At 28.9% G+C, this 16,313-nt stretch overlaps 1 protein-coding gene across 9 annotated transcripts in view; it reads left to right on the top strand.

The window, feature by feature from the left end:
* LOC112595583 (protein alan shepard) overlaps positions 1-15,731 on the top strand; it is a 117,419-nt gene extending 101,688 nt beyond the window's left edge. For 4 of the 9 annotated variants that reach the window (XM_025340836.1, XM_025340834.1, XM_025340835.1 and 1 more), the window contains 8 exons: positions 2,530-2,771; positions 5,104-5,156; positions 6,083-6,207; positions 10,146-10,303; positions 10,391-10,550; positions 13,105-13,359; positions 14,969-15,082; positions 15,446-15,731. In XM_025340836.1, the coding sequence (XP_025196621.1) occupies positions 2,530-2,771; positions 5,104-5,156; positions 6,083-6,207; positions 10,146-10,303; positions 10,391-10,550; positions 13,105-13,359; positions 14,969-15,082; positions 15,446-15,589 (1,251 nt within the window). In that variant the 3' untranslated portion in view covers positions 15,590-15,731. Of the gene's footprint in view, positions 1-2,529; positions 2,772-5,103; positions 5,157-6,082; positions 6,208-10,145; positions 10,304-10,390; positions 10,551-13,104; positions 13,360-14,968; positions 15,083-15,431 lie in introns of all 9 variants that reach the window. The other 5 variants (XM_025340840.1, XM_025340837.1, XM_025340839.1 and 2 more) reach the window with 5 other exon arrangements.
* The last annotated feature ends 582 nt before the right edge of the window (positions 15,732-16,313 follow it).

The following is a 16,313-nucleotide window of genomic DNA, read 5'->3' as shown; positions in this document are numbered from 1 at the left end:
TACGACTTCCATCCCGACGGACGAACTTTGCGGCCGACATTGCATTTGTTGTAAATAATAAATCATGCATGCCTCGTAACCGACTATAATATAGCGTATATAAAATATGTACGATAGTATAATTACATTGTTTGTGTGTTATTACATTGTCGCGTTATCGCCAATTGTGTACTTTTCATTATTTGAAGGCGTGTACGTGTACACTATACATGGGTACAGAGTGATTCACCAATATCGTTTGCTGCTGTTTTTTTTTCTACAATAAATTTGTTAGGACTCGAATTTTGATTTTTTTAAGTATTTATCATCACACATTTTTTGTAGATGATTATATTTTTTTATATTAAAAATCTAATGGTTTGAATTTTGATTAAATACGTCAAACTTTTCAAAAAAGCCATCTGATTCAAAATTTACGGAAATTAAACGGTTCTTATTCGAGAGGATAAATCTTTAAAACCTTGGAAAACGCTTTTCAAATGGTATGAACATGTCAAGTATCTAAAAATATATGTTGTAAAATTCCCTTAAACCACAATTTAAATAAATCAGTGAATCAGCTTATGTATATTTATCATTTATGTGTGGTGTGTAAATGTTGATAATATTTCACATACGTTATGCATATTATTTGATATAATTATTATTATCATTATAATGCAATATTTTGTCCGATTTCGTTCTTATCGCAACCAGGCTGACGACCCGCGATCGCTGCTGGTAATTATAATTCGTAGCAACTATTAGTTGTTATGGAGTAGTTGTAGGATTCCCGCAATCCACCTACAATACAATTATTATTGAACACGATTTGCATCCGAAGTGCGCATTGGGGCTCATTAGAACAATATACTTAATATTGGTAAATGGTAAAGCAATAATAATATTATCATCGTATAAGTAGTTTTCGTAATAATATGATGTACAAACACTATAAACTGTTGGGATGGACGATTATGGTTGACTTTTATCGGTTTTCTTTATATTGTTGTCATTGCGGTCCGACGATTGTTCGATGAGCGCGTGCATGAACGTGCGTTTCTCGGACTCTGGAAAAAATCTAATCTTATCGAGTGAGTCGACGAAAATCCTGTAGGTACGCGATATCGTGCGACATATAATATTATACAAGTACATAAAATCAATAAAGGGAGGAAAAAAAAACAAAAATAAAAACAAATAAGACGAAACACGCAATAAAAACCTATGTAAACCTAGCGATAAGGTATACGTCATGCATATATAAGTATAATAGCATGCAGTATTAATGGTTTCTCGTCGACCTTGCACAATAATGCATTGAACATTTGAACTACATATACTATATAAAGTTGGTATTATGCATAATATGCGTAGGTACGTTGTATATATTCACTACGTAATTGCAGGTCGCTGAGTTTCAAAAGAAAATTTAACCCATTTTGGTTTCCGTTCTACGTGTCGATATGTGACACACTATATTATAATATATCTACTATGTATTGTGTGCGTGTGTTTGCGTGCGCGCGTGCGTGTGTGTTAATGTTTTATTTTACAAGCGGCTTCGGACAAACGGAAAACACTGCGCAGTATGAAAAGCGTATAGATATTGTAAAAATTTGTGTGCAGGATGTGTTATATTATACCGTATATTATGACGTACAATAGGTACCCAGGTGCTTCAAAAATGGATGAACGAATTGAACAGATTTTTCTTTTGCTGTAGTGAGTATACTTACTCACTACGCGTTTCGTTTCAATCGTCAGACATTTTCGTTCGTCGTCGTTTCAATGCCACGTAATGATGACAATGTAATGAGAAATTGTATTATATACGTACGCGCATAGGAAATAACATGTCAGATTATATTATATCTATAGCGTAATATTATATATAGGTAAGTGTGGATTGTGTGGAATTTACGTAAAACGAGTTAATGTATACACTTTTTATAAACATTTTTAGGTGTATTTTTTTAATTTTTAAATAGTGTTTCTACGCTAATACACGTTTCTTGCCATCTAAAAAAAAACTTTTATAAAGCATAAATGCTGTGCAATATATACATAATTATTTTTGAATAATAGTTATTATATGCTTGTAAAAACATTTAAAATGAAAAGGTCACTCGAATTTACTTTTAGCCGTAAAATTTACTGAGATGACAAGATTACATCGCTAATCGTACATCATACTATGTCAGCTAAGTTTCAATTTTGATTGAAAAGACCCAATTATTACTGTCAATAATCACAAAGACAATATTATTTAGGGTGTGGACTTATAGTGATTATAATATTACTGCGTCAACCTTGTAATATTACATTTTTGGAATTTTAAAAAACTAAAAAATATCTGATTAAACACATATACAAGTTATTATTACAATAATCTACTTACGCGTTTCGGTGGTTTTAAAAAAAAATTGAATAATAGCTGATACCTATGTATAATGTATATGTATTTTGATAGTTTTCAAATTTGAGATTCTTGTGCGATAGATTAATTATAAATTAATATTGCATTTATTTTTATTTTTTCTTATATAGTACACCAACAGCAACAACAGGATACCTACGGCCTCTTCACCGGCTAACACTAATAACAGCAGCTCTAGCTCCAACACCAACGGCGGAGCTTCGTTGCAATCGTCTAACCAGCCAACCACTAGTTCGCCATCGTCAGAATGTCAATCAGCCCCACCGGCACAGCAGTTATCCAAGACCAACCTTTACATACGCGGATTGAATCAAAACACAATGGACAAGGATTTGATCACCATGTGTTCGCAGTGAGTAAAATAAATAATAATCTTATTGAAGTTATATCGACCTGCGCGTGTACAGTGCGTTACGCGATGATTATATAAATTATAATATACTCAATATAATAATTATCTACATTTCTATAAAATTTGGTAAGCACGAATTTATGGGCTGGTATAGAGGATTACCAAGATGACATTTTTTTTTTAGTTAGAATACCGAATTATCTACCAGTTCTGTAGACACACACTAACCCAACTTACCCAAAAACAAATTATGATGTTGTACTAAAAACTGCCGTTATATTTATTAGCAATTGACATTTATTTATCAAATGTTGCTAGTATAATTCTCCTGAAAAAAAAAATTTAGAGAACATCATTGTAAAACTGATTGATTTGTATTATGTAGACTCGAAGTTTGAAAAATCTTTTAGTGACGTATAACATTTTAATTTTCAGTACAATTTTAATCAGAAAAAAAAATAAACTATCTTAAAAAATATTCAAAAAGTTCATTATTTAAATACAATATTATATAAGTAAGAAAATGTGAACCTAAACAAAAAGTTAAAAGACATTTAAAGTTCAAATTGCGATGAAATTTATTATTTAAGAAAAAAATAATAAGGTTTTTTAAATGTTAATTCTAAAGCTTTTCATTTTAAGTTACACAATAACATTCACCATTACAAATTACTTATACTTTAAAATAAAACAGTGTATAAGTAAGTATGATATTATATGTGTGTGTATGTGTCTAATGTGTACATTGTGTACATTTTATTTTTATTAATAAAGTTCACGGGTATTATGTAAGTTAAGAAGGCACAATGTTACAATTTTTAAAATATTTTCTAACGTTTCTGCTCAAGTCGATATATTATTATCTTGTATATTATATTATTATGTATGTGTTTTAATCTTTTGTATTTTACGCAATTTCATACTATATTTTGTTTAACCTTCTACATATTGAATTTCATTGAAATCCGCTTATACTATATTGCTATATTGTTATCTCTTGACTTTAGCTAAACATAAATCAATGTCGAAAATAAATAATTATAATACATAATAAATAGTTCATACTCTCAAGTTATAAAGTAGTATTTATAATATTTAATAATTCAATTTAAAACTAACTTATTTGTAAAAGAGAATTATTTTCTATTATATATTATAATTCCACTTATCTATTTTTCTTATTTAAATAATTACGATACAAAATTAATGATTTTGTAAAGAAATCCTCTTACTAAAACAAGTTATTAGGTTATGCAATATATATTTAGAGTATTTAATTAATTTAATGAAAAAAATAAAAATGGTAATATATACTATAATATGTATGTAAAAATATCGATTCATTTTAAAATACATATATTATGCTTTATAATAAGTCAAAATAATCAGTTTAACCGTAAAAAAAGAGCTACCACACTTTATTACTATATGTTTATTTAGTTTTGATTAAAAAATATTTAGTTTTAATTCCTTGTAAAAAGTACTTTTTTAAATAAAAGCAAAATCTTATTTAAGAAATCAATAAACCTATAACAGCCAATATAATAATATATAATATTAAATCAAATATTTCCAACCACAAAAGTAATCATGCACATAACAAAGCTTTTAAAAGAGATGAATAAAAAACTTATTTTAATCGGTTAGTACTTTAATTTTCGTTACCACTACGACGACCTACTTTATTCATTTCAACATTTTTTTTTATGATATTCTTCTGTGGTAATACCGTCAATTTATTTTTAAATATAAATATATGCATGTTATACGCATATTCAACCTGATTTTATGTATATATCAGCTGTGAATTAAATGTAGTTTCAAGTTCTGCGTATAAAGGATATATTTGTAAGACTTTGATTTATTCAAACTTTTTGTCGTCTTATAAGGATTGCTTTTGTGGATGTAATCCTCGCTCGGTTTTTAAAACTTTATATTGGAATTCTCTTACCTAAACCACTTACCCGTGTATACTTTTTAAATCAATATTTTATCAACGTTTTCTATTCATTATTATTTATATTATTTTATTTTCATCATTTGATGACAAGCTATGTATGAAATATTAAAATATAATCAATTGCGCACAAATTCTTGATTTAGTATAGTCAGTCCCAAGCGACAATATGGCCTGTTTTATCCGCCCACCGGATCTGCATTGCGTGCTCGCAGCGCGTCTTGATTGTGTATTTGCGTATATTTCAATACGCTTTGTCTGCTGTACACATGCCATTATAATATATAATATTATGCTACCCAATTTTTATGCGCTTAAACTTAAACATTAATTCATTAGAATTTTATCTAAAATAAGTTTTTTTTTTAATTTTAGATACGGCAACATAGTTTCAACTAAAGCGATATTGGACAAGAACACTAACAAGTGTACGAGCGACGTATTGTATTATATTATTATTTTTAGCATTACCTCGAGAAAAAGGATTTAAGGATAAGAGGAGTAACACAGAGACAGTTGTTTATAATTTTAAAGAAAGTAATCAAAAAATTAATGGGTTAAGTCAGGTTAGGTTAAGTATACGATGTAGATGGGGCATGATATAGTACATGTGATAATTATTACATAAGTACTTAAAATCGATGTTACAAGATAATAGTGATTTTGAGGATTAAATAGGATTATCTGTGGATAGACTAAGTGGAGAGGAACTTCAGATTTTTGATATGATGAGATAAAAAGGTAGATTTTATTAAGTAGCTGTGAGGCTAGTTATATTATATAGATTGAATGGCTGCGCAGAAAATAATAAAACAGAACAGAGAACGATGATAGAGATACTTGGGAATGCAGAGTAAGAAATCAATTAATTAGATGTAGTGTAGAAGTGGTGCCTGCAGTTGTAAACAGGATAAGGATAAATCTATCGAGATGGTTTGGCCATGTTATTAGTAAAGGTGACTGGGTAGTAGTGAGCCACCTAACCTAACCATGGAAATAAATGTAAAAAGCAAGAGAGAGAGAGAGAGAGAGAGTAAAACTGGAGGAGAGATAAATAAATCATTCGATTAAAAGATAGTACGAAAATAGCTGGTGTGAGTAAAGAAGAGGCGGAGGACAGAACACAGAGAAATATAGAGGTATGGACAAGGGTGTCTGACCTCATATAGTTAGAAGCGAAGGGCGAAGAAAAAGAAAAAGGAGAAAATTCTCGGCGTTACCTATATTATTAATTAAATAACTCGGTTTTTTTTTTTACTACAGACGTCGTTCTGTCGTCAAAAACAGCCTCTTAAAGTCTAGCGACCATTTGACATTAACGCTATTCTTTTGTGTGTTTTTGCGTCTGATATAGGTTATGGATTTGTAGACTTCGAGTCGGGCTCTTGCGCTGACGCCGCGGTCAAAGGTCTGCAAGCAAAAGGTGTCCAAGCCCAAATGGCTAAAGTGGGTATTCCAGTTCAACGTAGAGCGGCCACTGTACGTTTGTTGCATGGATATTATTTATACCATATTATATTATACACTTATTATTGTTAAAAACTCTGTCGCTGTCAAACAGTATACTAGTTATAATGTAATATGTTTTTCGTTTTACGTTTTTATCTCACAACGATAATAAATAATATTGTCGTGCTGCTAAATCGTTACATACATTTAACCACATGTGAATGTATACGTTGTATCAGCTGTTTATCTGTATTATTATTATTATTACTATTACAGTCGTGTGAACTTAAATCTGCAGTGTCCATGCTTGTGTCTGTGCGTGTGTTTTTTTTCATGTATACCATTATACTCGTATATTAAGTTAGGCGTTATGAAATAACAGAAAAAAAATGAAACATTTTCGGCTTATTATTTTTTATTAGGGCGGGCGTACCTCCCTATATTTAGAACGTTATATGTGTTTTATATGTATGACACAATGATAATAATAAATTGGTGTTGATACGCACCTACCTTCAGTAGTGGGGTGGTTGGTTTCACAAAAAATAATATCATACCTCATTTTCAACGCGTCCGTATACCTATATATATATATATATATATATATATATAAGTATATGTATTAAATATTTATTCTTTGATTTGTGTTTCGAACAATGTGTTCCTAAGTGGTTTTCAGTGTATTTAGTGTACGCTTCTATACATTTTAACAGCGTACGGTGATTGCATACAGATAACCCATACAAACGCAGGGTGTAGGTGCGGGACATAGCCCTGCCAACGCAATTGCGTTTATTCGATATTTTTATTTCATATTATCGCTGGGTTTTTACGAGGTGTGTCTGTCGGACGCTACTGCTGAATTTTATCGTTGTTGATCGATCAATTTTGAGTCATCTCGTATTTATCTAGCTAGGTATCTATTTCTTTACCATTCATATATTAGGTTTATTTTCGATTCAAATATCTTAAGTAGCGTTTGTCATTTAAGTGGATGACTCACAAGTGTATTTTTCTTATTACCTGTATCTATATCATGTGTATTATCACTATAGAGATACGAGTACACAAAAAATCGATTATTGTAAAACCGTCATGCATTAGGACGTTGTTGAGAAAAAATATAATATACAATATTTATCGACGAATTTTTATGATAAAACAAAAGCGAAACCATTATTTATTATATTCAATCCGCCAACAGCCTGTAATTTATTATGGCGGCAGATGCGTTTCATATTTTTTGTATAATAGTATTAAGTATAGATACTTATTTCTAAGTAGTTTAACATAACGATTATGTTTTAGTCTCTTAATTTGTGTTAAATGTGATTTTTTTAAATTTTCGTGGTATTGAAAAAAACATTTATATTATATCATAATAGATATACATTAAAAACCCATTATTACAGGACGTTTATTTTAAATTATTCAACTACCTATTATCTATATAGTTTCAAAAATAACAGAAATTACGAGAACCATTTTGTTGACAAATTATTAATTTTAATTTGCCTCTTTCAATGTGAAAAAATAAACTGCTTTACAACCGACAAAAAAAAAAATATATATATATACACGTGTAAAACATAATAACATAATTTTACACCAAGTACAATTTAAATTGATTAAAGTCATACTCCTATTATAAAATTTAACTTAGTTTTTCTTCTTAAAAATTGGTATCTAATTTTTTTGTTTAACTTAGGTTAAATTTTGCAGTGAAAGATATATTCGTGTTAAACTTGTAATGTTTCTAATAACATGTCGACTATTGTCGTAAAATTCAAATTATTACGTTCTACGATGTTTTTTTATACTTATTTTTTATCATAATTACTGTCATTGAAGGTTACTCCGAAGTATTGATCTAAACGAATTTAACCAGATGGTAGCAATTTATGATGTAACTGAAAAGGTTTTTTTTCTTAATTTTGTTACTTGTCACATTTGCAAACACTTTAAGCTGTTTTAATACATTAGTTGGCAATTATTTTATAAGGATCTACTGTTTTTATAATCAAATTAATTAAAAATGTATTGACGTAATCAAAGTATAATAATGAAGTGTTTTTCAATTTATATGCTCCGTATGTACTATAAGTGGTATAAATAATTGGTATTTTATGCGATAATATTTATAAATCATTTTTAATTTGTTCTGCTTTTTCTTCTTTATATTTTACTTTCACTAGGTAAGACATTACAACCATCATTTTCGTTCTAAAAATATGAATTAATCGTACCAATATTACCCAAAATAGCTATAAAATATTTAATAATTATGTAGTTATTCAATGCTTACCGGTTATCTTAAAGAAAAATTAATAAACTTACTTTTATAAATGAAAATTCATTTTTTTTAAAATTTATTTATTTAATTTTTTTTTTTTTTTTTTGACGCATATACCTAGTAAAAATAGTTTTTATTGAAACTTAATATATTTATTCTATTACTATTATGGTAGTGGTAAAGGTTATGGCCCCATAGTAAACTTTTACATCGATTTTTCTATTTATTTCTTCTAAAAGATCTACTAAACGCCCCTGTGGTAACTTATTTATATACTTATCGATAAACAATGAACCATTGACTTAGCTTTTAAGTGGGTTTTTAGAGTTCTATAATATTGATTGTGTACTTAACAAATGTTTTCAACTCTAAACGTATTTATATATTCTATGATAAATTAATTTATTTGGTACGAATTCTCTTGAAATTTGTTCCTTAATCTCGTAACCGTCTTAATCGACTTAATAAAACCATTTGCTTTGAACGTATTTGTTGAAACACGCAAATCCAAACAGTTAATAGTTAAATTTAATTCGATTGGCTGAACGAATTAAGAATGCAATACATTAGAGTTAATTTTCGTTCAAAACAAATACGTACGCTATGTTATTGCTTCTTGTAATCTCGTCGGTCTCACAAGACGGCTCTTGTCGTGGGTCATATAATATACATTATTCGCAATATTTTCAGATATCAAACTCTCTAAGCTGCCTTTTGTTAGAATCACAAAACGCTGTGAGTTGGCAACGCAGGCAAAGGAGAATAAAGAAAACAGCGAACTCGGTTTAAAAATCAATAGTTTCAAAACCTCTCGAGTAATTTTGAAACTCTAAATCTACTTATAGACGTCGTTAATACCATCGCGATGTACGAGTAGACATTTAAACCGCGGTTTACAATCTTTCGGGCTGCTTCCCTGCCTGTGCCTCTGTTTTATTGTCAATGCGTTCGCTTCCGTTTTCTGAACGTACCGCTTAATGATAATATTGTCTTTGCGATTGTGTTTGACTAATGGCTACGGGATTATAAAACTTATTGGCGTGCTACATAATGTGTATAATTACACGTCTAAAAACGTCAGAACAATTGTTATACGCTCTGTTATAAGACGATGTACAAAAATGTTTGCTCTGCGTTCATCGGTTTGTTTTCCTATATCGTATAACATATACTATCTTATATACGAAACCGCAATGACACAATTCGCGTCCACAGACGACCAATCATTGTTGACTTATTTCTATTGTCCGTCTTCTTGTGTTTGAGCATAGTTTTTTTTCTGTGTTTTAATATTTTAGCAACGATTAAGTGTGTTTGCTTTCGATATATCTTATACTATTATTGCTATGTGTGTAGTGTGTACATCTTATGGTTTATTTTTCTAAAGTAATTCATAATAAATATATTGTTATACATTTGACGTTCTTCCTCTTATATATAATAATAAGTATATGTATCGAGAATCCATTTTTTATCTGGGTATAGAGGAAACAAAATATTAACTTGTACACGCACGCACAGAGAAGCCTATGCGTGTGATCACTATTAATTTGAGAGAAAGAAAATTATCATAATAATCAATATTAAATTTATTTTGTTACTGTTTGGCTGTTTTTACATCATTTGAAAAATAATAATTTTTTTTTAAAATAATTTTATGGTTTAATTTTATTAGCAGCAAGAACAAGATCCTACCAACTTGTATATAGCTAACTTGCCACCGAATTTCAAAGAGAATGATTTGGATACGCTACTATCGAAATTTGGTCAGGTAGTATCAACTAGAATTTTGCGTGATACAAATATGGTCAGTAAAGGAGTCGGATTTGCTAGGTAAATTAAAATATAGTTATTTTATACAAATATAAATATTCTCTCGCCAAAATTATTTTAATATTTTTATTATCTAACTATTTTCAGAATGGACTCCAAGGAAAAATGTGAACAAATCATTCAAATGTTCAACGGCAATCCATTACCAGGATCTAAAGAACCGTTGCTAGTCAAATTCGCTGATAGTGGTCAAAAGAAGAGAAACACTAGCTATAGATCAGACTCTCGTTTGTGGAGAGAATCGGAGGTACGTTTTGAACTATATACTACGTGTTTAACACACACATTATTCATTTAGATAAATTTTAACTTAGAAAACCATACGTAGTTATATTATATATAAGTTGTAGATAATAGAATCGTCATTAGTTCGTTTTTATAAATTTAATTTCTTCGTAGAATAGATGATACAATAGAATTATATAAATTAAATCCTTAAAATTAAATAAATCTATTTTTTATTTATTAAATAAATAATATATATATATATATATATTGTTTACCCTATTTTTACATTAACATTATAAGTTCTTCACTCTATTAATGATGAATCTTAGATATTATAGTTAAATATATTGGACGAAAATTTAAATAATATACATTATACATTTTAAGTAACTCAAAGTAAACGATTAACTACAGTTTTATAATGTTCCATTTTTAATAGATAATAATTTGAAAATGGTCAATTAAAATTTAAAACTTTAATCATACATAAACGATATACCTATCTAATTGTGCTTATTTCTGTAACTTGCAATTTTACTTCAGAAATAAATTTCAATACAAAACAACTTAAAATTGAAAAATAATTCTAATTAATGATTTTGTTTAAATATAGATAAATTAGGAACTAACAATTAAATTTACGAGGTAAAGTCAGTAAAAAAAAAAAACAAAAGTTATTAGTTTATATATTTTATGTAATCAGGCAAATATTTATATCTTTTTACATAATTTTAGTGTTTTTTATAAAAAAAAAATAGCTAGCTAGTTTATTTTTTTGATGCAGAAATGTGTTCATAGTAATATAAGTTTAACGATCAAATACACGTATACGATTTTCATATTTTATGATCTTACCATTTATACAGAATTTTTTAGGATCTTACACATTTTAAGGTGTATTCTGATTAAATATACAATTTTAATGTCCTATATTTCATTTCTAACTCAATAAATCGTCAAATATAAAATAATTTTTCAACATTTTACAAATATAACAATTTCATTTTCGATAACCCAAAAGTATTCATAGTACTTAATTTAATGTTTGGAACTTAATTAAATGGTACTTACGTCGTATACAAACTTTTCGTACGACACATACAATAAATAATTTATTAAGACATATAAATATATTTTTCTTAAGAAATATTGTTGGGACGAGTTAGTTTGTCTACCTCAATAACTTTAATTAATATATATATATATATATACCTAAAAATAGACTATTTATGGATGCATGTAATTATTTTAGTATGTTTTGTATTACCTAAAAGATATCAAGAAATTATTTAACCTGTACATGACCGATAAACAATTCAGATTTACTTTCATATATTTCGGGTCATGTTTTATGATGTATCAAACGAAAAAAATAATAGTCTACTTACAGCGTTGAAAAAATATAACGTTAAGTTTAAGTATACATAGATACAACATTTTATTTAATATGCCTAAAAAACAAAACTTATCTGTTGAAAACAGTTAATAACAAATAGATAGTTTTGGATCAATCTGTTTGATACTATATAATCTCTCCGTATATTAGTAAAATAAATAAATAATATTTCCATGAATAATTTTAAAACGATTAAAAACATATATATATATATATATATATATATATATATGTTATATTGAGTAATACAACTGCAGTGTTAATAAATGTTTTTGTTTTTATTATTCAATATCATATAAAACAATGCATCAATTTATAAAATTATAAAAAACTACTTTGTAGATTCAAAATTATAGTAGCTATATATATTCATAATATTCTTTAATTTAAATATAAATCGTTTTTAAACAGCTTTTTTTTTCAAATAATTGTTGTAAGTTAAATTTAGTGATCATACATTAACCAATAGCGTTAACGTTAATTTTTCATAAAAATACTGTCTCTTGAAAATTGGTTATGCATGATATTACGTACTCTAAAGAACGGAGCTTTCATTTACCACCCATATTTACATAATAATATTATGTTTGATGAGCTTTGTTCGTTTAAATTGTAAAAAGTACATCTAATTCTATTGTATCATTTATTTATTATCAAGGCTCAGATGTTAATAACTTTTTTTTAACATATTTATGTACGTTTATTTTCTAGTTTAAAATATCTTCCAATACCATAAAAATGTTTATCATTTTTTTGTACTTAACATTTTTATTAGTGAAAAATAATTGCTTTAATTTATTCATTTATTATTTATTTATTTTTAATTTTCGTTTTATGTGATTTTTATTTTACCTGTAGATTGGAATAATTTTAAAGTTTAATCAAATAAACATCACAGTTTAATATTTAGCCATTATATTATGTGCGTTGTCGTATTTTTATTTTTTTATCGCGTCTTAAGACAATTAAATATGAAAAAATCAAACCGCATTCATAAGACACCAAAAAGTGCATTGACATCCGGGTTCAAACTTATGACCATTATACTTATTTATAATTGTTGTATGACCATTATACTTATTTATGATTTTTGTTGTTGTTGTTGTTGTTGTTGCATACTATTATATATTATAATAAAACTCTATTCGTTGTTGTTGTTGTTGTTGTTGTGTGACAGAACGGCGGATGTATGCGATTTCCGGTACAGCACTATATGTTGCAGGGCTCACACGTCGGATACGAAGCGACCCACAACGGTCTGGCCGGCTCAGCCGGCTCGCACGTCATACCGGCCACCGCCCTTGCGCAGTACGTCGGCCGGCACTACACCACGCAGGCGTTGCCTGCCCACGGATACTCGATCCCGGCATCCACGTGGCTGCCTCAATACGTGATGCAGCCCGCTCCGCCACATCACCTGGCTCAGATAGACGTATGCGCCACATATACCTTACCTAACCTAACTTCATTTACACCTTACCTGTGTTGACCGTATCGTTTTTCGTGTTTCCGCCGTCACGATCCGCCCACGATCATTATGCAATTTGTACGTTATTCCGGGCACACCCAGCGATAATAAGCTCCGAGCTTAAGAGACATGTTTAGAGGCGTCGTCCCCTAAAGGCCAGGCTTTTCAACGAGAATAAGATCGATTATATTTTTATTACCTAGTCGATATTTCTATGGTATAGTTAAGTTAATTACGTCTTGAAAATGCATTGAAATTTCCTCTTAATTTTACAAATCGGGTTATCATTTTGTCGGGTTGTTGGTTTATTATTTGCAAACCGTCATTTTCATATTATGCCAATACCATAGTTGCAGTTATATTTTCTTGTATACTATATATTCTAAATTTATTTTTTATTCTACCAAATTATGAATACGCCATTTTTACTTGACGACTTGTACTCACAATAATAGTTGAGTATATTTTTAAAGCAAAGTCCCGGCGAGGAAACACAGTTATTTTCATTTTTTCCAGATCCGTTGTACTCAAATTACAGTGTAGGTATATCAACTATAAATGGGCTGCGTTAAGTCAAGCACTCTTGAAACCACACTGTTTTATTACAGATAAAACTATTTACATCTTTATCGTATGCAAAGATGAAATTTTAAATGTTTTTGTTTTTAATATCTTATTCAGTTAAGTGTTTTAGTCGTGCCAGTGGTTGGAAACATAAGGATGTTATAAATAAAAAAAATATAATCAGAAACAAATGTATAGGTTTCAATCATAATATCAGTATATCACTCAATATTCTTAATTCTTATATAGCTATAGTTTATGCTATATCATATGGAAAAAACCGAGGCCCTTGAAAAGTTGTGGCTCAGGGATCATATTCCTCATCATTCCATTCCTGATTTGGAATCGAATACATGTCATCGTTCAAGTCACGTGTCATCAACGAACCACTTACACGAGTTATGTCGATGATCGACATGTATTTTTATAACCGAAAGAATCACTTGAACCAGTCGATTAGAATTTAGTTTATTAAAATCTTATGATTTAATATAAGAATAATAGAACATTATTCAATACTTACACGGTTTATGAAGTATTCAAATAGGTTCATGTATAAACCATTAAAATAAAACGATCGTGATCAACAATTATAAATATTATTATTCATAAATATCATTATACGTACGTTATTTGGGTTTCTTGCTGCGTTTGAATAAAAAAATATTTATTTTATTTAAGCATACTTTTTAGCGTTTCGCCAATCTACTTACTGAAACCGTTTTCATTTTATTAAGTATGTAATATCGTAATTCAAATATCAGAGAAATTATATGTTTTTTCTTCGACCTACATTAGTTTTATTTTCTTTAAAAACTAAAGATTTACTTAATCTGCACCGCATTCCGATCATTGACTAGATATATCGCTAAACGATTTCGGTTCTGGCCAATTCTTGGACATATATTTTAAATAAGCTCTTTAAAAGTTTTTTGTATTTAAAGCGCTACACTGTTCACACTAAAACGGGGTACACGTATTAATTTAAAATATAAATGTTTTGTTTAAGACTCCTGTATGTTGTCAGATGATTCAGCAAGCTGATCCTGGATCCGTTCAATACGGTTCAGTTATACCGCAACTCGCCACACATATGTCTGCTTTACAGATCGGAAACGGATCGGTAAGTCTATACTTTAATGGCATTTCATTACTCTTGTAGATTCTTAGCGATTATAAACGATCATGATATTTTTTTTTCTGTAAATAGTGATTTGTAGGAGTGTTTATTAATGTATATACCCAATTTACTGTTAAGTAAACTATCTTACATACATATACACGCAATGCATAGCATCAGATGCAGTGATTTAACGACTTATATTTACATTATTTATTGAGGGTTTTGCTAGCTGAAATTGACGGCAATCGTTCTTAATCGTAATAAGAATCTCTTGATAATGTAATAAAATATCGTTTTCGTATATTATTATAAGAACTGCTCATTTTCGCCTCTTTTTTTTTTAATCAAGTATCCATGTTTTAGTACGTGGCCGGCCCACACCCAGGTTATCCGTACTACACAAGCACCGCACCAAACATAATTCACACGGTTCCGATTCCATCTGAAGAACATCCATCGACAGCGGCGTCACCTGATGACTCCTATCAACATTTCTCGCACAAATAAACAACATATTAAACCAACCAAAATCGATAAAATATAGTAGGTAACACCTCTTCTTATTCCCCAACGCTCTGAGCTATATTCTTTTTTTTTTGTTAAAATGTTTTTTTTTTTTATTATTATTTATTTATTAGTTGTTTTGGCCATTTCAAAATTTAGTTAAATTTGTCTAGTACTAAAAAATAAGGAAAGCTTGGTGAATATATCAAAATATTTAACTAGAAGTTATATAAAAATAATAGAAACTATTAGTCACTTTGTTGAACTCCGTTGGGAAAATAGATATTCAAAACACTCTTATCAACGCAGAATAACAAGTTAACGATATAATATTTTAGACAAACATAAATTTTAGTTCAATACAAATTTAGCTCAATTGTGGTTTTTATGTAGAGTAATTATTTTTAATTCATTATTGTAGTAGGCACTTGTTTTATCTGCCATTCCTTCCAAACAAGTCTTACCGAGTCTTGTTTTGTAAATTCCAAATTTATTTTTTTACCTGTTGCTATTTTTGTTCGGCTTCTTGACAACATGTCATTTATTTTGACATGGAATAGTTCTGAACAACACATGTTATCGTTTCACGATTTATTACGCCGAGTTTAGTTATTTTTACTGGAAAAACATTAAATTTATTTTAATCGCTCCATCGTTTAGATGTAAAAACGGTTTTATGTCTAAATTGTGTAGTTTTTGCTAATTGATTTTAGAGTTATTACAGTAA

The sequence above is a fragment of the Melanaphis sacchari genome, unplaced genomic scaffold (genome assembly GCF_002803265.2).
Source record: "Melanaphis sacchari strain LSU unplaced genomic scaffold, SCAv2.0 Contig28_pilon_pilon, whole genome shotgun sequence".
NCBI classification, from domain to species: Eukaryota; Metazoa; Arthropoda; class Insecta; order Hemiptera; family Aphididae; genus Melanaphis; species Melanaphis sacchari.
Note: the sequence above shows the minus strand (reverse complement) of the source record. Positions and strands in the feature narration are given on the sequence as shown.